This window comes from Artemia franciscana, chromosome 2 (genome assembly GCF_032884065.1).
Source record: "Artemia franciscana chromosome 2, ASM3288406v1, whole genome shotgun sequence".
Taxonomy (NCBI): Eukaryota; Metazoa; Arthropoda; class Branchiopoda; order Anostraca; family Artemiidae; genus Artemia; species Artemia franciscana.
Window position 1 is genome coordinate 5,773,324 of NC_088864.1, and position 24,070 is coordinate 5,797,393.

At 32.6% G+C, this 24,070-nt stretch overlaps 1 protein-coding gene across 15 annotated transcripts in view; it reads right to left on the reverse strand.

Annotated features, from left to right (window-relative positions):
* Positions 1-24,070, reverse strand: part of LOC136036379 (glutamate receptor ionotropic, kainate 2-like) — a gene marked incomplete at its 5' end in the record, with an annotated part of 326,696 nt that overhangs the window by 246,506 nt on the left and 56,120 nt on the right. For all 15 annotated transcript variants that reach the window (XM_065718683.1, XM_065718607.1, XM_065718615.1 and 12 more), the window contains 2 exon segments: positions 5,151-5,204; positions 14,280-14,452. In XM_065718683.1, coding sequence (XP_065574755.1) covers positions 5,151-5,204; positions 14,280-14,452 — 227 coding nt within the window.

Consider the following 24,070-nt stretch of genomic DNA (forward strand, 5'->3'; position numbering starts at 1 on the left):
TATATATAGGCCCCTCCCACGCTCATTTTTTCCCAAAGTCACAGGATTAAAACTTTGAGAGAGCCATTTTGTTCAGCATAGTCGAAAAATGTAATGACTATATCTACAAGGACGACTTATTGCCCCAGAGTCCCCGGGGGAAGGGCAGCAAGCCATAAACTTTGCCCATTGTTTACAAATAGCATTGGTTATTGGGAAGTGTACAGATGTTTTCAGAGGGATTTTTCTGGTGGTGAGGGGGTCGAGGGAGAAGGGTTATGTGGGAGGATCTTTCCATGGAGGAATTTATCATTGGGGAAAAGACATTCCATGTAGGGGGCGCTGAATTTTCCAGCATTAAAAAAACACAATGATGAATTAAATAAGTTTTTTTCAACTGTAAGTAAGGAGCAACATTTAAACTTAAACGAACAGAAATTATAACGCATTTGAGGGGGTTTGTCCCAGCCTCAACACCTCGCTCTTTACGCTAAAGTATTTTAGTAATTTCGAAAGAGCTATTTTTTCCAATTAAACAGCCTTTGTGATTCAGGGGTCATTCTTAAAGAATTGGGACAAAAATCCGAACTTTATTATAAAGAGCGAGATATTGACGAGGGGTGAACCCCCTTATATAAGTAATAAAAATATACGAATTTAGAAGTTCGTTACGTAAGTTAATTTGTAAGTTACGTATATTTATTACTTATAAAAACGTTCGTAAATAAAATTAAAAGTTGTAATGGACTTTTTAAGTAACCAGAAAAACTGGAGGGCAAATAGGCCCCCTCCCACGCTCCTTTTTTCTCGTAGTCGTCTTATCAAAAATTTTGAGAAAGCCATCTAGCCAAAAATGTAAAATTGATATGCAAATTTTATTTTAATTATTCATGTACGGTGAGCCAAAATTAAAACCTGCATTAATTCAAAAACGTTCGCAAATTAAATAAAAAAAAAAATTTTAACTGAAAGTAAGGAGAGACATTGAAACAAAGAGAAATTATTCCGTATATGAAAGGGGCTGTCCCCTCCTTAACGCCCCGATCTTTACGCTAAAGTTTGACTCTTTCTTACAGCTCTACTTTTTAAAACAACAAACAACTTTTTATTGTTAAAAAGCCCCTTTCATATGCGGAATAATTTCTGTTCATTTTATGTTTTAATGTCACTCATGAATGAAAACTGATTTTGCGGTTATATTTCAAAATACGTTTGATAGAGCTATTGCTGGATCATCTATTTTATATTTGCGGATTAGTGCTGAATTCAGGGTCCACAGGAGGAAATGAAGTAAATGTTTTGCAAATTTGAATTGTACTGAAATGAGTTTACGTTTATCTGTTTATGAGAAATCTTCCAAAATGGTGCTGTATATAGGAAATTTGGTTTGCAGTGGGAATATTTACGAGAAAATAAACTAAACATTTTCTCAAACTTCCTTGTGTGAGCATTGAACACTTTTTTTTAACAATTTAATGAAAGCGAAAAAAAAATTGCTGCGGCAATTCATATGACGGTATGTTACACAGAAAAAATTTACGGTTGAGTAGAAAAAAATGAAGAACAATCATTGGGTTTTGTTTGCACTGTTGTGAAAAAGCACTTGTTTGTAATAGAAGATTTTTTCAAGCATCTCGGATAAGGAGTGATAAGTTTTAATAAAAATAAATATTATTTTTAATCCCTGCTATTTTCACTCCCACTTTTTTTTAATTCAATAGATTTCCTGGTATTTCTCTTAGCGAGGGGAGAAGACAAAGAGTAATTTCAATAAAAGGAAATTTCTATCACATCTACATATTTTTGGAATTGAATACTACCAATACTAGTAGGAACGCACGGCAGCACTAAGCCACCTGAGGCAAGGACAGCTGCGCATGTACCTCCTCTACCCCTCTATTCAGAGCCCCACTCTCACTCTCAACCTTGCCAAGATTGCGAGAGCAACACTTTGGTTTTGTCCCGGTTTTTCTTTTCCAATGCCACCGATCTCGGCTTATTCCTGGAAACTGGGTCTAACCTGTGTGGTTCTTACGGAAAGTGGGGACATCAGGTCGGATTGATGAATATGACATTACATTTTGGAAAGCTCCGCAAAACTCTTGCCTGGGGCCAAAAAAGGACGGTTTTTGCTTGTCCACGAACCATAGCCTATGGTGTGCGAAGTAAAGTGGAGTTATGTAGCCTATGTCAGAGAGGAACATCTGAAGTTGTGCAGCCAAGCTTTCGTTTTATCAAACCATGTTTCTGCTTTCCAGTGGAAAGCTCCATTCTAGCAGGCAAGCAGGCAGGCACAACTTTCAAATTGAAGATGGACTAAAATCTATAAGTGTTAAATATATGCGGCAGTTACCCGGCCCCACAGCCAATATATCTTCTTTGAATGATAAATAGAAAAATTTACAGAAGCAAAAATATGGCATTTTCCCGTGGGTCCGAAAGTGCTGCCATCTATTGTTTCTACCCATTTCTGTTCGTGATTTCAGCTGAGTTTATCATTCGGTTTTTTGGACTTGGGATTGTGGTAGAGAAATGGTATCAGATGTGCCTAATAAACTTTAAAAGTTCTCTCATTGCTAAAGAAATTGGAGCTTTGTGGTGACGTTAGAAAGTTGGCCTATGGTAAAAAAATCAACTTTTGAACTAAGACAGATATAATTTTTTTTCGACGGCAATTGAGAGCTCTTAATGAGCTCATCAAAGTATGTGACATTCATTTTTTGGTACAAAAATTCCTTCATGAGGTATACCAGTTTGAAAGTTTTAAGCGGCTGACAACTTCAGTAGTAAGGTACACACTGAAACGAAATCTAGGCCGATACAAATTGTGAGAAATATAGAGGACTTGTAAGCAACAGTCGGCTGTTAGTTAATAATCACCTTCGGCAATGAGGGGTTTGCCACTTTTGCTAGTTATTGTACCTATTATTTGTTTCCGGTGTATTTGATGATTAAACAAATTTGGTTCCAGTGGTAAGACATGTAGGAGACTTGTAAGTAATAATCGGCTGTTGGGCTACAATCATCTTCAGCGATGAGGGGTTTGCAATTTTTGCTAGTTTTTGTACCCATTTATTTGTTTCCGGTGAACTTGATGTCTATCATGGGAGAGGGACTTGTAAGTAAGAATCTGTTTACTTTGGGCTAGAAATTTGTGCAAATTGGTGCACATTGTATTCAATCTCTTTAAATCTGACAGAATTAAGTGTTTACGCAACGGGTACAAACGATAACGTAAAACAATGAGGTAGAATTGTAATAACTAGTGTCACCTATGGTATTTTAATGCTGAAAAGTTACGGATAGCTTTATAGTACCAACTAGATTATATAAGATATTGTTCCAAGTTTTCATCCGTCACGATGTCTACGATTGAAAAGGATGAAGTTCAACTGGCTGCAAAGTCAATTTAGTCCCTTCTTTCGATATTATTTTGTAGTTCTTGTTTTTTCAACGCTGAGGAATAGCCTTTGGTCCTGTGACCAAAGGCAATAACCAAATGATTGTGTTCTTGCTTGAACATACCGTTTTAAAAACTTCGGTAGGCTGACAACTTCATCATTTAACTGATAGTGAAGAAACAAGCACAAACGAGAATGTAAAACAATGAGATAGTTTCGTAATAATTAATAGAATTTCATCTATGGTATTTTGATCCTGAAAAGTTAGGGATAGCTTTATAATACCAACTAGATTATATAAGATATTGTTCCGAGTTTTCATCCTTCACGATGTCTACGATTGAAAAGGATAAAGTTCAACTGGCTGCAAAGTCAATTTAGTCCCTTCTTTCGATACTATTTTGTTGTTGTTTTATCAAACAATGAGGAATAGCCTTTGATCATGTGATTACTGATCGATAGCGAAGAAACAAAACCAAAGTTTTGCTCTCGCACCACTTTAGTCGGTCAGGACAAAGGTTGCCGCAACACTTCACGCTGCCCGGGCAACGTAGGTCTAGTTTTGTTTAAATCTTTCTTTTTAGAATTCTTCCCACACCATTAGGGGGCAATCTGCTTTTCATTTGGCACTAGATGCCAAAAAGATGGTCAAAAAGTACAATCATCAGCAATGTGTCATTTTTCATCAATAAATTTTGCCTTAGCACTATCAAACTTTATTTCATTACTGCCCTAGAAAGTAGGGTTAAACCAAACCTTTTTTAAAGCTTATTATTTGACATACATTCAGTCAAACTGGTACCTAAGACTAATTATAAAATGTTTTAGCAGACCTTCCTCCGTCTTTCGAAATGCTCACTTTCCAGACCCGTACTTGATCACTGTCATTACCGTAGCTTCCAATGTCAATTGATAGAAGCTACTTTGTCGTATTGGGGTTCAATATAAATTTAAATTTTCTGAAGAGCATCCCACAGCACCCTTTTGAATTGAAGCAACTGAAATAAAGATTTTTTTTTCTGAGTTTCAAACCAAGAGAAGTTTATCGACACGCCGTAAACAAATTAAAAACATATATTTGGGAGCATAAAGTTGACATATCTGGGCCTATAAGATTTGAACCTACTATATCAATTGTTTTAGCCAATATGAATGGCAAGGTTAAACAAGGTTTGGTAATAGGGGGTGCTGAATTAATATATAAAGAAACGCAGGTGAAAATCAGCAAAAAATAAGCTAAAAATATTTAGCATCAAACTATTTAATAAGGTATAGCTTTCCTCTAAAGGTGTAGCAGTCTTTTGTAATTGATGATTACATTTTACGGGCGAGTTACCCCTCTCAGTTCAAACTCTAAGGGGGAGTTTGCGATAAGATTTCAGTTGGTTTCCGACCACCACAAGAGGGTAAACCCTATTTTGTCTCATGGCTGGGAGTCAAGTACAGATTTCAAGTTTTTTCGGTGGGGGGAGGGTCATCCCAAAGCATTTTTTTAAATTTAAATTCAAACTAATTTCAAATTTTAACTAATTAGTTTGGTTTATTTAATTCCTCGCTCCAACGTTGCAATACTGACAAAAAATTGATATAGTCCTAATATTGTCATAATTGGAAAAAAAAAGAAAAGAATGTCTTAGAAAAGCGCTATTTTCAGGTATGAATGGACCTCAAATACGTCTTGGAGGGGGGAGAACATGTTTTATTTTATGTCCTTTGTACTTTATCAATAAATAAATGCTCGTTTGGTGCAAAAAAAAATATATTACTTACCAAAGATGTGAAGAAATAGTGATAGCGATAATCGTTCATCTGTAACTGCAAAATCTGAAAAAGAGAGTACTCATTATCCTTTGTTTTATTAAACGGGTCGAACTCATCGCATAATCAATATTGTATTTTATAGCCTTCTGCTTCAAGGTAACTTAGTAGCATTAATACCTAAAGAAAAATATTTGCTACCATTGTGAGGATGTGTTAAATTTAGAAAAATAAATAAAAATTCCGATTTCATATCATTTAGGAATGGACTTTTTTTTATTAAAAATAAAAAAGCAATTTTTTTTTCAACTAAAAGTAAGGAGAAAATTAAAAATTACAACGAAGGGAAATCACTATTTATATGAGGTGGTTTACCCCGTCCTCAACACCTCGCTCTTCATGCTAAACTTTTTTAGTCCTTTAAAAAAGCTTCTTATTATTCTAATTAAACGAACCTTGTATTTCAGGAGTCGTTCCTAAGAAATTGGGAAAAAACTCAAACTTTAGTGTAAAGAGCGAGGTGTGGAGAGGGAACAACCCCCCTCATATACGGAATGATTTCTGTTTGTTTTAAGTTTTAATTCTGACTGTTTTTAAATAATGCCAATAAATATGGCTCCACCTCAACGGAAAAATCCATCCCTCCACGAATATATCCTCTAAACAATTCAATTCCTGGTGAAAATTTACCCGGAAACTTACCCTTAATATTTTCACGTATAAAGTTGAGTCGGCAAAGAGAAATCAAGACATAAGAAGATATCGTATAGAAATTCTGAAAAAAAACTGTATAGAATTTCCCCAAAAAAATTCACCCCCTGGAAACTCCCACCTCATGTAAAATCCTTGCCGTTGCAAACACCACCCCCAGCAGAAAATTCACCCCCGCCAGAAAAACTTCCCAATAACAAACAGTATGCCTAAGCAATGGGCAAATTTTATAAAAAACATCTTTCCTAGGGGCTCTAGAAGGTCATTTTATCTCCAAAGACAGTCATCAGGCCTTTCAACTATGCTGAACAAAATTGCAAGCTCAGAGTTTTGATCAGACAATTTTGAGAAAAAATGGGTGTGGGATTGGGCCTAGCTTCCCTCCAATCCTTTTGGTCTCTTAAAAAGGGCAGCAGAACTATTAATTTCTATTTGAATAAGCCCTCTCCTGATATGCTACTACCACTGGGTCGACAAGATCACCCCCGGGGAAAAAACAAACAAACATGTATCCATGATCTTTCTTCTGGCAAAAAATACAAATAAAAGTTTTGACAACGTAATTTGCACAAGGAATTCAAAGAGTGAATAAGATAATCAGAGCTTCTAGGTTCTTGTTTTAGTATTTTTTTTTCATATTCCAGCTTTTTAATATACGTTAAACATCCTCTCTGCATTGTCAATAATCCCTTCTGTGTGGCAGCGACCTCTTTAAACCAGAAACTCTGCTTCTTTTCCAATGCTTTTATTTATTCGATGGTCGGAGAAAAGCTTTACCAATGACATCGATACATGCGTGCTTTATGTTAGCATAAATAAAAAATTACTGGTTTTCCACATATTGAACGGCTCAGTAAAAAAAAAAAAAAAAAATAAATAAAAAAAAAAAAAAAAAAAAAAAAAAAAAAAAAAAAAACTGTCATAATCTCTGCTTAGTGAGTTTTCGTTTTTGGTATGTTTTGATTAACCAAATATAGAAAAACCAAACATCAGCCTGAACAGTGCAGGAAACTGGTAAAGAATGAAACTTTGGTGCATAAGTATGACTTTGAATGGAAGAAAACTTTGTTGCCAGAATTTCTGTTCAGTGATTTGGTATCTTACATTACATGTTTAGGAACTAAACATAAAAGCATCAAACAACTTGAACAGAACATGAAACTCATAAAAGAGGAAAATTTGTCACTTTAGCGTGAATTTGATTGGAAGAAAAACTTTATAATTCAATATTATTTATAATGTTGTCTCTGTTTTGACAAGCATTGAAAAAACAAAATATATTTAATATTCGTTGTTTTAGAGAAAATATTAAGCAATAAAAGTAACATTTTTAGAATCAGAAGACAATTAGCCTTCTGTGAATATGTGAATACAGCTGGAACATTGAAAGAATGTATAAATCAAAATAGGTTAACTGCTATTTTCTTTTAGGTAAGTCAATAAACTAATAATTTCAAGTGTTTGACCTGAAATAGTTTTAATAGTAACCATATTGTGTATAGCTGAAGTTTTTAGCTATTCATTCGTACATACGATTCTTCTCGATTCCTATTTCATAACAAGATGTGAGGGTTTCAGTTTTATATAATTCTGCTCAATTGTATACTGGTTTTATACCCTACTATTGCTTCATTGCTTGTATCACCAGAATTTCTTTTCAATTATTTGTAATCTTATGCCAGCAAAAGTCTTAAAGGTAGGCCCCTGCTTGGTTAAAATTAAATACATGAATGTTCAGGCTAAAAATGTGCTTAAGAGGGGATACATCCCCCAAAAGTCAAGGGATCTTATTGACAATTGCATTATCAAATTCAGTGTATCAGACAACCCTAGAGTAGATTTTTTTATATCTTCCATCTTTGAAAATGTGGAATTATATATTTTTTGCCAGATGAAAGATCATAGATGTTATTTCTTTGTTCTACCCAGAGGTGATCATATCGAGCCAATAGTCCTATAAGATTGGGAGAGGGCTCGGTAGAATGGAAAATGAAAGTTCCAGTGTCCTTTTTAAGAGACCGAAAAATTGGAGGGCAATAGGCCCCCTCCTACGCCCTTTTCTCCCAAAGTTGATCAATCAAAACTTTAAGAGATCCATTTTGTTCGTTATTGTTGAAAGGTCGATAGTATTTGTTATTGGGAAGCATACCAACATTTTCAGGAGGGAAAATTTTCGGGGGATTGATTTTCTAGGAAGATTTTCCCATTGAGATGGAAGTTTCAGGGGGATTCCCTTTCCAGGGGAAATTTTGCACGGGGAGAAGTTGCCAGAATTCATATTTGAAATTCGTTCTATTCATTTGACTTTATCGTTAACATCCCCATTTTACATTTGGAGACGTTCTGGGGGAACTGTCAGGGAAAATTTTCAGCGGAGTTGGAGTAATCTGGGGAATTTTTATACGGGGAGATTTCCCATTGGAGAAATTCCAAATTATCACCAAGAGAAGTTCTCCGTGTAAAAATTTCCGTGGGAGAAACTTTCGGGATCAGCAGGAGGGGCATTCTTAGGAAATATTTTCCACGCAGGGGGGATTCCATCATGACTTGAAAAATTACCAGAAATTAAATAAAAAACATGCCTTTCTTCAAATGAAGGTATCCTAAGAAGTATGTTTCAGATGGAATCGCCAACAAGAAATTTTCTGGGGAGAAATCCCAGCGAGGATGGACATGTCCGGGGGTAATTTTCCAGGGAAGAATTTTACATGGGAGGAAATTTCTATGAAGGAATTTCTCGTGGGGGACCTCCCACTGTAGGAGATATATTTCCTGGGATTATTTGTAAAAAAGATCAGAAATTAAATACAAAAAAAAGTTTTTTCTACTGAAAGTTAGACAACATTTAAAACAAAACAAAAAAGTATTTGGTGTATGATGGGGTAGGCTTCTCCTGAATACCCCGCTCTTTACGCTAAAGTTGTAACTTTTGTCATAATTCTTTAAGAACAATTAGAATTAGAACCTTTTTGAAAGTACTTAAATAACTTTAGCGTGAACAGAGGGGTGCTGAGGAGAAGGCAGCCCCCTCGTGTACCTAAGGAATAATTTGTGTTTGTTTTAAGTTTTTATATTGCTTCTTACAGTAAGTAGGAAAAACTTACATTTTTTTATTTAGCTTAAGAAAAGGCGAAAAGTTGAATGAATCACAGAACATTTTTCAGACTTAACGATGTAAGACATTAGAAACAAAAGAGATTTTATTTAGGATAAACCACTTTCATATGCAAATACGGATTGTAAAAGTGACACGGCGAATCCCCAATACTTATTGTCATGAAAATTTCCGTGATTTGTTTTATCAACGTTTGCATAGAAATCTTCTCTTTATGCTCTATTTAAAGCTTATTTCTCGTCGGAGCTTTCCCATAATTTTTCAGAAGATTAAGTACGCAAATTAGGCGGCTGAACGATTTGGGGGCTTTCTTGTGTCGTGCTATAACGACTTTCCTTTGAAGAAGGATCGCATATCCAAAATTGCGAAATGTGGAAAACAAGCGCTAAATCGTTCATTTGTTTTTTGTTTGTTTTTTTTTGCGAATGTAAGTATTTAGGATGAGACGGGTTCTCTTTAAGCTTTACATAGAACAAATTTTTCTTCTGTTAGCTAATATTGTGCGTAGGGTTTCCTTTCGCATTTCTTTCTAATCTTTTTCATGGGCAAGTAAAGTCGTAATCTTTCCAGTGAACGCGTCTTCGATTCGTCAGCGTAACCTTGATTTCATTTGTAATAGTATAAAGTGTCTTAGTTCGGAGATCAAACTGTTTTTCTTGCAAATACGAATATTCAGGATGAGAAGTGTGATTTTTGTACTTTATTTAAAACTAGGTACTTTAGTTCAAACTAATTTCCTCTTTGAAAGCTAGGAATTCAAACTGCAGTATCAAATCATTTTTCTTTCACATATTATTGCACCTATGCTCAACGATGGTCTTTTCAATGAACGCGTCTTTGATTCGTCAGCGTTGTTTCAGTTACAAAGGGGTCAGCGTCAAGATTCTTCTTGTACGCCCCATTTCTGATTGTCAATCTGGATTGAACTTTCCAAAGAAGGATACTAAACAAGTGAATCGACGTTAAATATTTTTCTCTTGCTAATATAAATTTTAGGATGTTACATGTTTTATTCAAATTGTCAATAATTAAATACAAAACAAACGTGCTCTTTCAACTGAAAGAATGGAGCAACATTAAATCTCAAAACGAACAGAAATTATTCTGTGTATGAAAGTGTTGCCCCCTCCTCAATACCTTGCTCTTCATTTTAATGTTTTTTTTACACTTTTAAAAAGCTTATTATTCAATTAAGCAGCCCTTGTGCTACAAGAGTAGTTCTTAAGAAATTGAAACGAAGAGTGGAACTTTAAATGGTGGAGTTTTTTCTACGGATGGCGCCGTGGATACAGCCTTAAATTATAAATAAGTTCGCAATGAATGGAATGCAATGTAGCCAGTGGTGCCAATTCACAAAATTGCGGGTTGGAGGAATATATTTTTGGGACTATAGGGGTAAATTCCGTATTTTGATTTTAATTTTTTTAACAAAAAAAAAGTATTAGTCCATAAAAAGACCAAAAAAGATTGTCTGTGAATCTAAGGGGGATAAACAAAATTTGGCGGGCCCAAATTGGCACCACTTTTGTGGAAAATCAAGGTGAGTTCAATTTACCCCAAAAATAAAGGCGGGCTAATAGATTACATGGTATGCTAACAAATCTAGTCTAAGGAACTCCTTTTGGAGTTTGATTAAATTGAATCTTTCATGGCAATAGCAAAGACAATTATATATATTTCTATCATTATTTTCCAAATTTTAATGAACTCAAGACTTTCCAGATCCCTCTAAGTTTATTAATGATATGCCAAAGAAAACAAGAGCTAAGAGCTCATATAGCACTTGTGACGAGGTTGGAAGAGCCGAGAGCTCATACGGCATGAGCTGTAGCGAAATTCTATGAATCAATAGATTGATTTAAAAGGAAAATCAGAGGCTTAATGCTGGTCGAAATTTAAAATAAGAGCTCTGAGACACAAGGTCCTTCTAAAAATGAAAATTCACTAAGATATGATCACCTACTCGTACGTAAAAAATACCTCATTTTTTCTAATTTTTCCTCTTCTTTCAACCCCCCCCCCCCCACATGGTTGAATCGGGGAAACAACTTTATCAAGTCAATTTGTGCAGGTCCCTGACACGCCTATCAATTTTCATCGTCCTAGCACGTCCAGAAGTACCAAACTCGCCAAAGCACTGGACCCCCTAACTCTCCCAAAAAGAGCGGATCCAGTCCAATTACGTCAATCACGTTAATTTGCATATTCTACCCACCAAGTTTCATCCCAATCTCTCCACTATAAGTGTTTTCCAAGATTTCTGGTTTCCCCCTCTAACTCCCCCAATGTCACCAGATCTGGTCGGGATTTGAAATAAGAGCTCTGAGACATGATTTCCTTCTAAATATCAAGTTTTATTAAGATCTGTTCACCCGTTCTCAAGTTAAAAATGCCTCAATTTTTCTAATTTTTCCAAATTAGCACCTCTCCAACTCCCCCAAAAGAGAGCGGTTCCGTTCCAATTATGTCAATCACGTATCTATAACTTGTGCTTATTCTTCCCATCAAGTTTTATCCCAATCTCTTCACTCTAAGTGTTTTCCAAGATTTCCGGTTTCCAAGATTTCTGGTTCCCCCTCCAACTCCTTATGTTCCCGGATCCAATTCAAAATGGAAATGGAGCATCTGAGACATAAGATCTTTCTATATATCAAGTTTCATTAAGATCCGATCACCCATTCGTAAGATAAAGAGACCTCAAATTTAACGTTTTCCAAGATTTTCAGTCTCCACCTCCAGCTCCCCCAATGTCAAAGGATTTTATCGTGATTTAAAATAAGATCTCTGAAGCACAATATTCTTCTAGATATCAAATTTCATTAAGATCTGATCACCCGTTCTTAAGTTACAAATGCCTCATATTTTCTATTTTTTTCGATTATACCCCCACCCCCCAACTCCCCCAAAGAGAGCAGTTCTGATCCGGTTGCATCAGTTATGTATCTTGGACTTGTGCTTATTCTGCCCACCAAGTTTCATCCTGATCTCTCCACTCTAATTGCTTTCCAAGATTTTCAGTTCTCCCCCCCCCCCGACTCCCCCCAATGACAATGGATCTCGTCAAGAATTAAAATAAGAGATCTGAGTTACGAGGTCCTTCTAAATATGAAATTTCATTAAGATCCGATCACTCCTTTGTCAGTTAAAGATACCTCATTTTTTTCTAATTTTTCATAATTAACCCTCCCCCCAACTCCCCCAATGATAGCGGAACCGTTCCGGTTATGTCAATCACATATTTAGGATTTGTGCTTATTTTTCCACAAAGTTTCATCCGGATCCCTCCACTCTAAGCCTTTTCCAAGATTTCTGGTCCCCCTCCCAACTCCCCATCCGGTCGGAATTTAAAATAAGAGATCCGAGTTACGAGGTCCTTTTAAATATGAAATTTCATTAAGATCCGATCACTGCTTCGTAATTTAAAAATACCTCATTTTTTCTAAGTTTCAGAATTAACCATCCTTCCACCTCCCCCAAAGAGAGGGGATCCGTTCCGACTATGTCAATCAATTATTTAGGACTTCTGCTTATTTTTCCCACCAAGTTTCATCCCGATCCCTCCACTCTAAGCGTTTTCCAAGATTTTACATTCCCCCCTCCAACTCCCCCCAGTAGCACCGGATCAGGTCAGGATTTAAATAAGAGCTCTGAGACACGAAATCCTTCTAAATATAAAATTTCATTAAGATCCGATCACCCGTTTGTAAGTCAAAAATATCTTATTTTTTAATTTTTACGAATTAACCGTCCCCCCACTCCTCCCCCCAGATAGTCAAATTAGAAAAACAAGTATTTCTAATTTAATCTGGTCCGGTTCCTGATAGCCTGCCAAATTTCATCGTCCTAGCTTATCTAGAAGTGCCTAAACTAGCAAAACCAGGACAGACAGACCGGCAGAGAGACCGACAGAATTTGCGATCACTATATGTCACTTGGTTAATACTTGGTTAGCGCCATAAAAACCGTTCATTGTATCAATGAAAAGATGTATGGAGATCATAGCAATAGATTAGATTACAACATTTTTATCTAAATACAAACATATGTACAATCGGGAAAAACAGCGCACATGCGTAGTAGCACACTTAGGCGCTGAAAACTACACACAAGCAAAAACGAATGCCACTACAGCCAACTCAACTAACTTATCAAAAAACAGACAAAAGAATTAGAAAGATTTCCCTGCAGATTTAAGTTTCAAATAGTTTTCAGCAACCTCTGAAACATTTGTTCATCAGACTGCTCCCAAATTTTGGCTGGAATTGCGGTCCTGACTTTTGGCCCAATAAGACGAACATTGAAAGACATTCTGATAAAGAAAATATGGATAATTGAAGAAACAATAAATGACTTAGAATGTGATTTCGAAAAATGACAAAAACGTGATAGCATACCAGTACTTCGGGAAACATTCAAAGAAAGTCTTCTTGCATATTTATGAAGCGACAATACCGTTTCGACAAAATTTTCGTTTTGACAAATTTTCATCCAGAATAATGGCAAGGAATTTAAATTAATCAACCCGTTGTAAAGGCATTAGACAAATAAGAACCCATATGTCACGGATGATCCAGTTCAAGAAAAAAATCGTATATTGGCATGTTTTTTTCTTCAGTAAGAGCTAATAAATTACTTGAGTACCAATAAGGTGCAGTTAGTAATGAAATTTCAAGATTATAGAAAAGAATTTATAGACTTTAATGAGAAAACAAAATTACTAAAATCATCAGCAAAAATTATAATTTTACAAAGAGGCACGGTTTCAGGCAGGTCAACTATAAAAAAAAGAAAAATAGGACCGGCACAAGGACAGAGCCCTCAATAATTCCGTAATAAATTAGGATAGTATCCAAACGAAGATATCAGGATTTATCAACACAATCATGTCGTCTTCCGAGAAATATAAGATACAGAAAAAAATATGAACTTGTGATGAAGGCCCATAGGACTTAGGTTCAGAATTACGGAGCGAAAATTCTTGGTGACATGAAAGAAAATTCGTCAAGGCAAGTTCACCACAACCTAATGAATCATTTGTATGTTACTAAAAGTTCGTGCATTACCGGCTCGGTTAATATACCTTTATGAATCTATATTGAGAAGAGCATAGAATATTATTATCTGATAAATATCTTCGTATTTTTTCCAAAATCTTACAAAAAGCTGAAAGCAGATACACACCTATATAATTTGAAATATCTGTATAACTATCAGCTTAGGTAATGCTATAACATGTAATATTTCAATGGCTCATAAAATACCCCAAGGGTCAATAAATGGGACAGAAAAATAACAAGTAATGTTTTTGCACTTACCGCTCTAAAAAGTAATTGAATAGTCTCTGGTTTTGTATCGATAATGATGTTAAACATTTCCCTTTGCTTTAGTTCGTCCATCACATGTCTATACGTAGACGGGGTTGCTTGTCGTATATAAACTTCAGTATTCTTTGTTGGAGTTCTTACTAAATCTTGTAAACGAATTAACCCTAAAAGATAAAACTATTGTATATAAAAACATATAAAAAAACATAAAATTGTGTATAAAAAAAACCACTAAAATACATCTTACTTTAACTAACAGTGTTAGAGATCATCTAATAATTGTAAAAGAGAGCTCTCCTAAATAATAGCGATGATATTCAATAGGAACTTTCTCTCCGGAGAAAACACAATACTTTTTGGTAAAAATTTACGCCAGTTCAGGTTATATCTACTGTCTTTATAAACGAGCAATAATTGTATATTTATATATTTATGTTTGTATTTTTTCTCGAAAATGGCTGGATATTTGTTCGGTAAAATCGGCATCCAGGTATATTCTGGTTTAAAGAACGATTTAGATAGGTCTGTAGTTTGAGAAAATTCTTTAACAGCCTCAATTTTGGAAAAAAAAACTATTTATGTGACTGACGTCATTTTTATATACATCGGTATTGCAATGCCGTTGTCACATTATGTGGAAAAATTGAAGATTTTTATGCATCAAAAAGCACATTAAATTGCTTAAAAAGGGAAAATCAGTTAATTGTAAAAATATTTGTGTATATTTTAACAACGGATTCATTTCGAAAATCTTAAAAAAGAACACAAAATGTTTGGAGCATAGTAGAAATCGTTGTTGGAAATCGGACTTGCTGAATTAATCAAATATTTTTTAATGGACTGAGACTGATGTATGAAAATACATTTAAATACCTAAAAGACAAAAACTGGAAATTGCAAAAATATTTGTATATATATAAAAATAAGTTGTTTGTGGGTTATGTCTGTCTGTCTGTCTGTCGAGTGACGTCGTGTTTGTCCGCATATGACGTCTGAATTATTTCACACTAATACAAAAGAAGAAAAAAAACTAAAAAAGGTAAAAACTACAAAAAAAACTAAAAAGAAAAAAACTAAAAAAGCTAAAAAACTAAAAAAAAACTAAAAAAAGGTAAAAAACTAAAAACTAAAAAAAAACTGAAAAAACTAAAAAAAGGCAAAAACTACAAAAAAACTAAAAACTAATAAAAAAACTAAAAAAGCTAAAAAACTAAAAAACTAAAAAAAACTAAAAAAAGGTAAAAAACCTTTTGGAAAAACCCCTGTTGGAAATCGGACTTGCTGAATTAATCAAATATTTTTTAATGGACTGAGACTGATGTATGAAAATACATTTAAATACCTAAAAGACAAAAACTGGAAATTGCAAAAATATTTGTATATATATAAAAATAAGTTGTTTGTGGGTTATGTCTGTTTGTCTGTCTGTCGAGTGACGTCGTGTTTGTCCGCATATGACGTCTGAATTATTTCACACTAATACAAAAAAAGAAAAAAAACTAAAAAAGGTAAAAACTACAAAAAAAAACTAAAAAGAAAAAAAACTAAAAAAGCTAAAAAACTAAAAAAAAACTAAAAAAAGGTAAAAAACTAAAAAAAAAACTGAAAAAACTAAAAAAAGGCAAAAACTACAAAAAAACTAAAAACTAATAAAAAAACTAAAAAAGCTAAAAAACTAAAAAACTAAAAAAAACTAAAAAAAGGTAAAAAACCTTTTGGAAAAACCCCTGTTGGAAATCGGACTTGCTGAATTAATCAAATATTTTTTAATGGACTGAGACTGATGTATGAAAATACATTTAAATACCTAAAAGACAAAAACTGGAAATTGCAAAAATATTTGTATATATATAAAAATAAGTTGTTTGTGGGTTATGTCTGTTTGTCTGTCTGTCGAGTGACGTCGTGTTTGTCCGCATATGACGTCTGAATTATTTCACACTAATACAAAAAAAGAAAAAAAACTAAAAAAGGTAAAAACTACAAAAAAAAACTAAAAAGAAAAAAAACTAAAAAAGCTAAAAAACTAAAAAAAAACTAAAAAAAGGTAAAAAACTAAAAAAAAAACTGAAAAAACTAAAAAAAGGCAAAAACTACAAAAAAACTAAAAACTAATAAAAAAACTAAAAAAGCTAAAAAACTAAAAAACTAAAATAAATAAAAAAAAGGTAAAAAACTAGAAAAAAGGAAAAAACTGAAAAATAAAAGAGAAAAAGAAAACTAAAAAAAATATAAATAAAAATAAAAAAAACTAAAAAAGATAAAAACTACAAAAAAAAACTAAAAAGAAAAAACGAAAAAAACTAAAAAAGCTAAAAAAAAGGTAAAAACCAATAAAAAAAACTAAAAAGAAAAAAAAGGAAAAAAAAACTAAAAATTTTTTTCATCATATAATATGACGTCTGAATTATTTCATCATATACCAATTCAAAAACGAACGTATTCAAGCCGATGTAGCTGAGTTGATAAGGCGTTATGTTCCAGATTCTAGGTTCAAGAGGTTCCAGGTTCGAACCTTGGCTTTAGCATTAATATAAAAGAAGCAAAAATCTAAAGAAGGTAAAAACTACAAAAAAAACTAAAAAGAAAAAAAAATAAAAAAATCTAAAAAAGCTTAAAAACTAAAAAAAAACTAAAAAAAAGGTAAAAAACTAAAAAAAAACTGAAAAAAGGAAAAAACCATAAAATAAACTAAAAACTAATAAAAAAAACTATAAAAAGCTAAAAAACTAAAAAAACTAAAAAAAGGTAAAAACTAAAAGAACTAAAAAAGAAAAAAAAACTAAAAAAAGGAAAAAAACTGAAAAATAAAGGAGAAAAAGAAAACTAAAAAATATAAATAAAAATAAAAAAACTAAAAAGATAAAAACTTCAAAAAAAACTAAAAAGAAAAAGGAAAAAAACTAAAAAACCTAAAAAAAGGTAAAAACCAATAAAAAAACTAAAAAGAAAAAAAGGGAAAAAATTAAAAATTTATTTCATCATATACCAATTTAAAAACGAATGTATATACAGACCGGGACATCGGGGCACAAATGACGGCCGAGACACCGGGATGACGACCGGGACACAGGGAATATAAATGACGACCGGGACGCAGGGACACAACTACAACGGTGACGCCGGGGGCACAGGGGGGATATATAAATGACGACGGGGACACAGGCAATGTTCGATTAGCAATCACCATCAACAAAGCTCAAGGGCAATCATTAGAATCATGAGGTATAGATCTGAATATGGATTGTTTTTCCCATGGACGTTTTACGTCGTTAAAAACACACACATATATATATATATATATATATATATATATATATATATATATATATATATATATATAATATATACTATATATATATATATATATATATATATATATATATATATATATATATATATATATATATATATATATATACTAGCTGTTGGGGTGGTGCTTCGCGCCACCCCCACACCTAGTTGGTGGGGGCGCTTCGCGCCCCCCCAAGCCCCCCCGCGCGCGTAAGTCGTTACGCGCCATATTAGTTACGCGCCATTGTAGTTGTGTCCCTATGTCCCACCTGTGAATATATATATATATATATATATATATATATATATATATATATATATATATATATATATATATATATATATATATATATATATATATATATATATATATATATATATATATATATATATATATATATATATATATATATATATATATATATATATATATATATATATATATATATATATATATATACTAGCTGTTGGGGTGGCGCTTCGCGCCACCCCAACACCTAGTTGGTGGGGCGCTTCGCGCCCCCCCAAGCCCCCCCGCGCGCGTAAGTCGTTACGCGCCATAATAGTTACGCGCCATTGTAGTTGTGTCCCTATGTCCCACCTGTGAATATAGATATATATATATATATATATATATATATATATATATATATATATATATATATATATATATATATATATATATATATATATATATATATATATATATATATATATATATATATATATATATATATATGGTTTTAACTACGTAAAACTTGCGAATATACAACATTCTTTGCTGTCCCATTGTCTTTGCATATAAATAGATTGTCAGGTTTACCGACTCTTGAACATGCAACATATAATGGTCCATGGGAAAACAATATGTATTCAGATCTATACCTCATGATTCTAATGATTGCCCTTGAGCTTTGTTGATGGTGATTGCTAATCGACCATTCCCTGTCCCGGTGTCCCGGTCGTCATTTATATCCCCCTGTTTCCCCCGGTGTCCCCGTTGTAGTTGTGTCCCTGTGTCCCGGTCGTCATTTATATTCCCTGTGTCCCGGTCGTCATTTGTATCCCGGTGTCCCGGTCTGTATATACATTCGTTTTTTAGTTTTGTTTTTCTCCTTTATTTTTTTCCTTTTTTTTCTTTTTTAGTTTATTTAGATTTTTTAGTTTTTTTATTAGTTTTTAGTTTTTTTTCTTTTTTTTGTAGTTTTTACCTTCTTTTTAGTTTTGTTAGTTTTTTTTTTTTACTTATGTCCTGGTCGTCATTTATACTCCCTGTGTCCCGGTGCTTTGTTGATTACTAATCGAACATTCCTTTTGTCCTGGTCGCTTTCTCTTTGAGTGTCGTCATTTATTTTTTTCTTTTTTAGTTCTTTTAGTTTTTACCTTTTTTAGTTTTTTTTAGTTTTTTAGATGAAAATTATTTTTTAGTTTTTTCCTTTTTTTCTTTTTAGTTTTTTATTGGTTTTTACCTTTATTTTAGCTTATTTTTCAGTTTTTTCCTTTTTTTTAGTTTTTCTTTATTTTTTATTTTTTTTAGTTTTTTACCTTTTTTTAGTTTTTTTAGTTTTTTTAGTTTTTTAGCTTTTTTACTTTTTTTATTAGTTTTTAGTTTTTTTTGTAGTTTTTGCCTTTTTTTAGTTTTTTCAGTTTTTTTTTAGTTTTTTATTGGTTTTTACCTTTATTTTAGCTTATTTTTCAGTTTTTCCCTTTTTTTTAGTTTTTTTTAGTTTTTAGTTTTTTTAGTTTTTTACCTTTTTTTAGTTTTTTTAGTTTTTTTAGTTTTTTAGCTTTTTTATTTTTTTTTATTAGTTTTTAGTTTTTTTGTAGTTTTTTCCTTTTTTTAGTTTTTTTAGTTTTTTAGCTTTTTTATTAGTTTTTAGTTTTTTTTTGTAGTTTTTGCCTTTTTTTAGTTTTTGTTCTTTTTAGTTTTTTTGTAGTTTTTACCTTCTTTTTAGTTTTGTTAGTTTTTTTTTTTACTTATGTCCTGGTCGTCGTTTATACTCCCTGTGTCCCGGTGCTTTGTTGATTGCTAATCGAACATTCCTTTTGTCCTGGTCGCTTTCTCTTTGAGTGTCGTCATTTATTTTTTTCTTTTTTAGTTCTTTTAGTTTTTACCTTTTTAAGTTTTTTTTTAGTTTTTTAGATGAAAATTTTTTTTAGTTTTTTCCTTTTTTTCTTTTTAGTTTTTTATTGGTTTTTACCTTTATTTTAGCTTATTTTTCAGTTTTTTCCTTTTTTTATTTTTTTTTATTTTTTATTTTTTTAGTTTTTTACCTTTTTTTAGTTTTTTTAGTTTTTTTAGTTTTTTAGCTTTTTTACTTTTTTTTATTAGTTTTTAGTTTTTTTTGTAGTTTTTGCCTTTTTTTAGTTTTTTCAGTTTTTTTTTTTAGTTTTTTATTGGTTTTTACCTTTATTTTAGCTTATTTTTCAGTTTTTTTCCTTTTTTTTAGTTTTTTTAGTTTTTAGTTTTTTTAGTTTTTTACCTTTTTTTAGTTTTTTTAGTTTTTTTAGTTTTTTAGCTTTTTTATTTTTTTTATTAGTTTTTAGTTTTTTTGTAGTTTTTGCCTTTTTTTAGTTTTTTTAGTTTTTTAGCTTTTTTATTAGTTTTTAGTTTTTTTTTTTTGTAGTTTTTGCCTTTTTTTAGTTTTTTTAGTTTTTTAGCTTTTTTATTTTTTTTATTAGTTTTTAGTTTTTTTTGTAGTTTTTGCCTTTTTTTAGTTTTTTTCAGTTTTCAGTTTTGTCACCTGATCCAGTTTTTTCAGGTGACGTCACCTGATCCATCCACAGATCCACACACAGACAACTTATTTTTATATATATAGATATGTTTTTAACTACGTAAAACTTGCGAATATACAACATTCTTTGCTGTCCCATCGTCTGTGCATATAAATAGATTGTCAGGTTTACCGACTCTTGAACATGCAACGCATAATGGTCCATGGGAAAACAATCCGTATTCAGATCTATACCTCATGATTCTATTGATTGCCCTTGAGCTTTGTTGATGGTGATTGCTAATCGACCATTTCCTTTGTTGCCGTCGTCATTTATATATCCCCCTGTGCCCCCCGGCGTCCCCGTTGTAGTTGTGTCCCTGTGTCCGGGTCGTCATTTATATTCCCTGTGTCCCCGTCGTCATTTGTGTCCCGGTGTCCCAGTCTGTGATTTCTATTTGAGTGTCCCGGGTCAGGATATTGTAGGGCATCGAAGCATCGATGAGTTTAAGCAATTCTTGTCAACTGATTGTTTCGCCTATAAAGAATATTATCTCGAGGTAAGAACTGATCACCGACCACAACGATTGCCACTTTGTTGATAGTTGCGTATCAGGAGGCATCAATTCGATTGCTGTTTTTAAGCAGAAGCACTAAATTATTATTTTTGTGGAAAAGATGATATATATAAATATATATATATATTTTCTTTTTAGTTTTTTTGTAGTTTTTCCCTTTTTTAGTTTTTTTCTTCTTTTGTATTAATGCTAAAGCCAAGGTTCAAACCTGGAGCCTCTCGGACCTAGAACCTGAAACATAACGCTTTACCAACTCAGCTACTTCGGCGTGAATATATTCGTTTTGAGCAGCTTCCTCGGGTGTTGCCATTGTAGGTTCTTCAGTCATTTTACAATTAGAAATTTCTCTTTCAACGGTCTTCTTACAATTAAAAATTTGTCTTTGAACGATATTCTTAAATACCTGTGTCCTGGTCGTCATTTATATTGCCTGTGTCCCGGTCGTCATTTGTGTCCCGGTATCCCAGTCTGTAATTTCTCCTTGAGTGTCCCGGTCGTTATTTATATTCCCTCTGTCCCGGTCGTCATTTGTGTCCCGGTCTGTAATTTCTCTTTGAGTGTTTTTTCTTTTTAGTATTTTTTAGTTTTTTACATTTTTTCTTTTTTCAGTTTTCTTTTTCTTCTTTATTTTTCAGCTTCACTATGAGATACATATCGCCGAACCTTTGTTTTTTTAACTAAAATCTGGTAGGCATTGATGACCTTATCCAAGTCAAGATCCCAAACCCAATCATCATCGCTATCATTTTCAGTTTTGATATGTTTTGACTCTCGCTGTCCAGGTGGATCTTCATCTAACTGCGCGGTTTTGCGTTCTTTAGCCCCAAGCCTGTTTTCTTGCTGTTCTTTTGATTCCTCGGCACGCTTTCTTTTCTGACTTTCTCTATCAGCAGCAAGTTTTTTGGCATAGACTCTTTGAGCATCTTCATCGGCTTTTGCCATTGTAAGTTCCTCAGTCATTTTAAACTCAAACATTAATAGATTCCTACGTGAACATATATGTCTTAAATATCTTTAATGACGTCACCGTCATAGCAAAAATGACGACAACTAACTTCATGACGCCAGTCGACACAGAAACATGACGTCACCTGATCCACAGACAGACAACTTATTTTTATATATATAGATAGATATAATTCTAAAATTGTCAGGTAATTTTCTATTTTGAAATAAAAACTAAAAATTATTGCTCAGACAACATAAATATTTTTGATATTTACATAATAGCTTTAGTGGTTCTGGACTGAAAACTAAATGTGCTAATCAAATTGGGAATTGCAATCTTTTAGGTTGAAAAGGCAGATCCATTGGAATCATGAGAATGCGTGGAATAAGAAAAGCCTCACCCTCAAAAGGCCCTGTCAAGATTGTTGCCTCTATTACGTTATAACAGACATAACACGTCATTTGTGTCCCGGTGTCCCAGTCTGTAGTTCCGTTAGTCGACAAACATGACGTCAGACGACAAACTACTTCATGACGACATACAGCTCAATCCTTATAATGACGTCAGTCGACAAACATGACGTCAGTCGACACACAAACATGACGTCAGTCGACAGACAGATAAACAACTTATTTTTATATATATATATATATATATATATATATATATATATATATATATATATATATATATATATATATATATATATATATATATATATATATATATATATATATATATATATGTAAATAAGTTGTTTGTGGGTTATGTCTGTCTGTCGAGTGAGGTGCTTGTCCGCATATGACGTCTGAATTATTTCAAACTAATACAAAAGAAGAAGAAAAACTAAAAAAGGTAAAAACTACAAAAAAAACTAAGAAGAAAAAAAACTAAAAAAGCTAAAAAACTAAAAAACTAAAAAAAAGTAAAAAACTAAAAACTAAAAAAACTGAAAAAACTAAAAAAGGCAAAAACTACAAAAAAACTAAAAACTAATAAAAAAAACTAAAAAAGCTAAAAAACTAAAAAAAAAAATAAAAAAAAATAAAAAAAGGTAAAAACTAAAAAAACTAAAAACTAAAAAAGAAAAAAACTAAAAAAAAGGAAAAAACTGAAAAATAAAAGAGAAAAAGAAAACTAAAAAAATATGAATAAAAATAAAAAAACTAAAAAAGATAAAAACTACAAAAAAAAACTAAAAAGAAAAAACGAAAAAAAAACTAAAAAAGCTAAAAAAAAGGTAAAAACCAATAAAAAAACTAAAAAGAAAAAAAGGAAAAAAAACTAAAAATTTTTTTCATCATATAATATGACGTCTGAATTATTTCATCATATACCAATTCAAAAACAAAAGTATTCAAGCCGATGTAGCTGAGTTGGTAACGCGGTATGTTCCAGGTTCTAGGTTCGAGAGGTTCCAGGTTCGAATCTGAATACAAAAGAAGAAAAAAAACTAAAAAAGGTAAAAACTACAAAAAAAAACTAAAAAGAAAATAAACTAAAAAAAATAAAAAAGCTAAAAAACTAATTAAAAGTAAAAAACTAAAAACTAAAAAAGAAAAAAAAAAACCTAAAAAATGTAAAAACTACAAAACTAAAAACTAAAAAAAAAACAAAAAAAATGTAAAAACTACAGAAAAAAACTAAAAAGAAAGAAAGGCTAAAAACTAATAAAAAAACTAAAAACTGAAAAAGAAAAAAAATTTAAAAAAAGGAAAAAAAGTGAAAAATAAAGGAGAAAAAGAAAACTAAAAAAAAAAGCGACCGGGACACAAGGAATGTTCGATTAGCAATCACCATCAACAAAGCACCGGGACACAAATGACGACCGGGACACAGGGAATATAAATGACAACGACTGACGTCATGTTTGTCAACTGATGAAATTACATACCGGGACACCGGGACACAAATGACGACCGGGACACAGGGAATATAAATGACGACCGGGACACAGGGACACAACTACAACGGGGACGCCGGGGGCACAGGCGGGATAATTAAATGACGACCGGGACACAGGGATTGTTCGAATAGAAATTACAGACCGGGACACAAATGACGACCGGGACACAGGGAATATAAATGACGACCGGGAACCTCAAAGAGAAATTACAGACTGGGACACCGGGAATATAAATGACGACCGGGACATAGGGACACAACTACAACAGGGACGCCGGGGGCACAGGCGGGATATATAAATGACAACCGGGATACAGGGATTGTTCGAATAGAAATTAC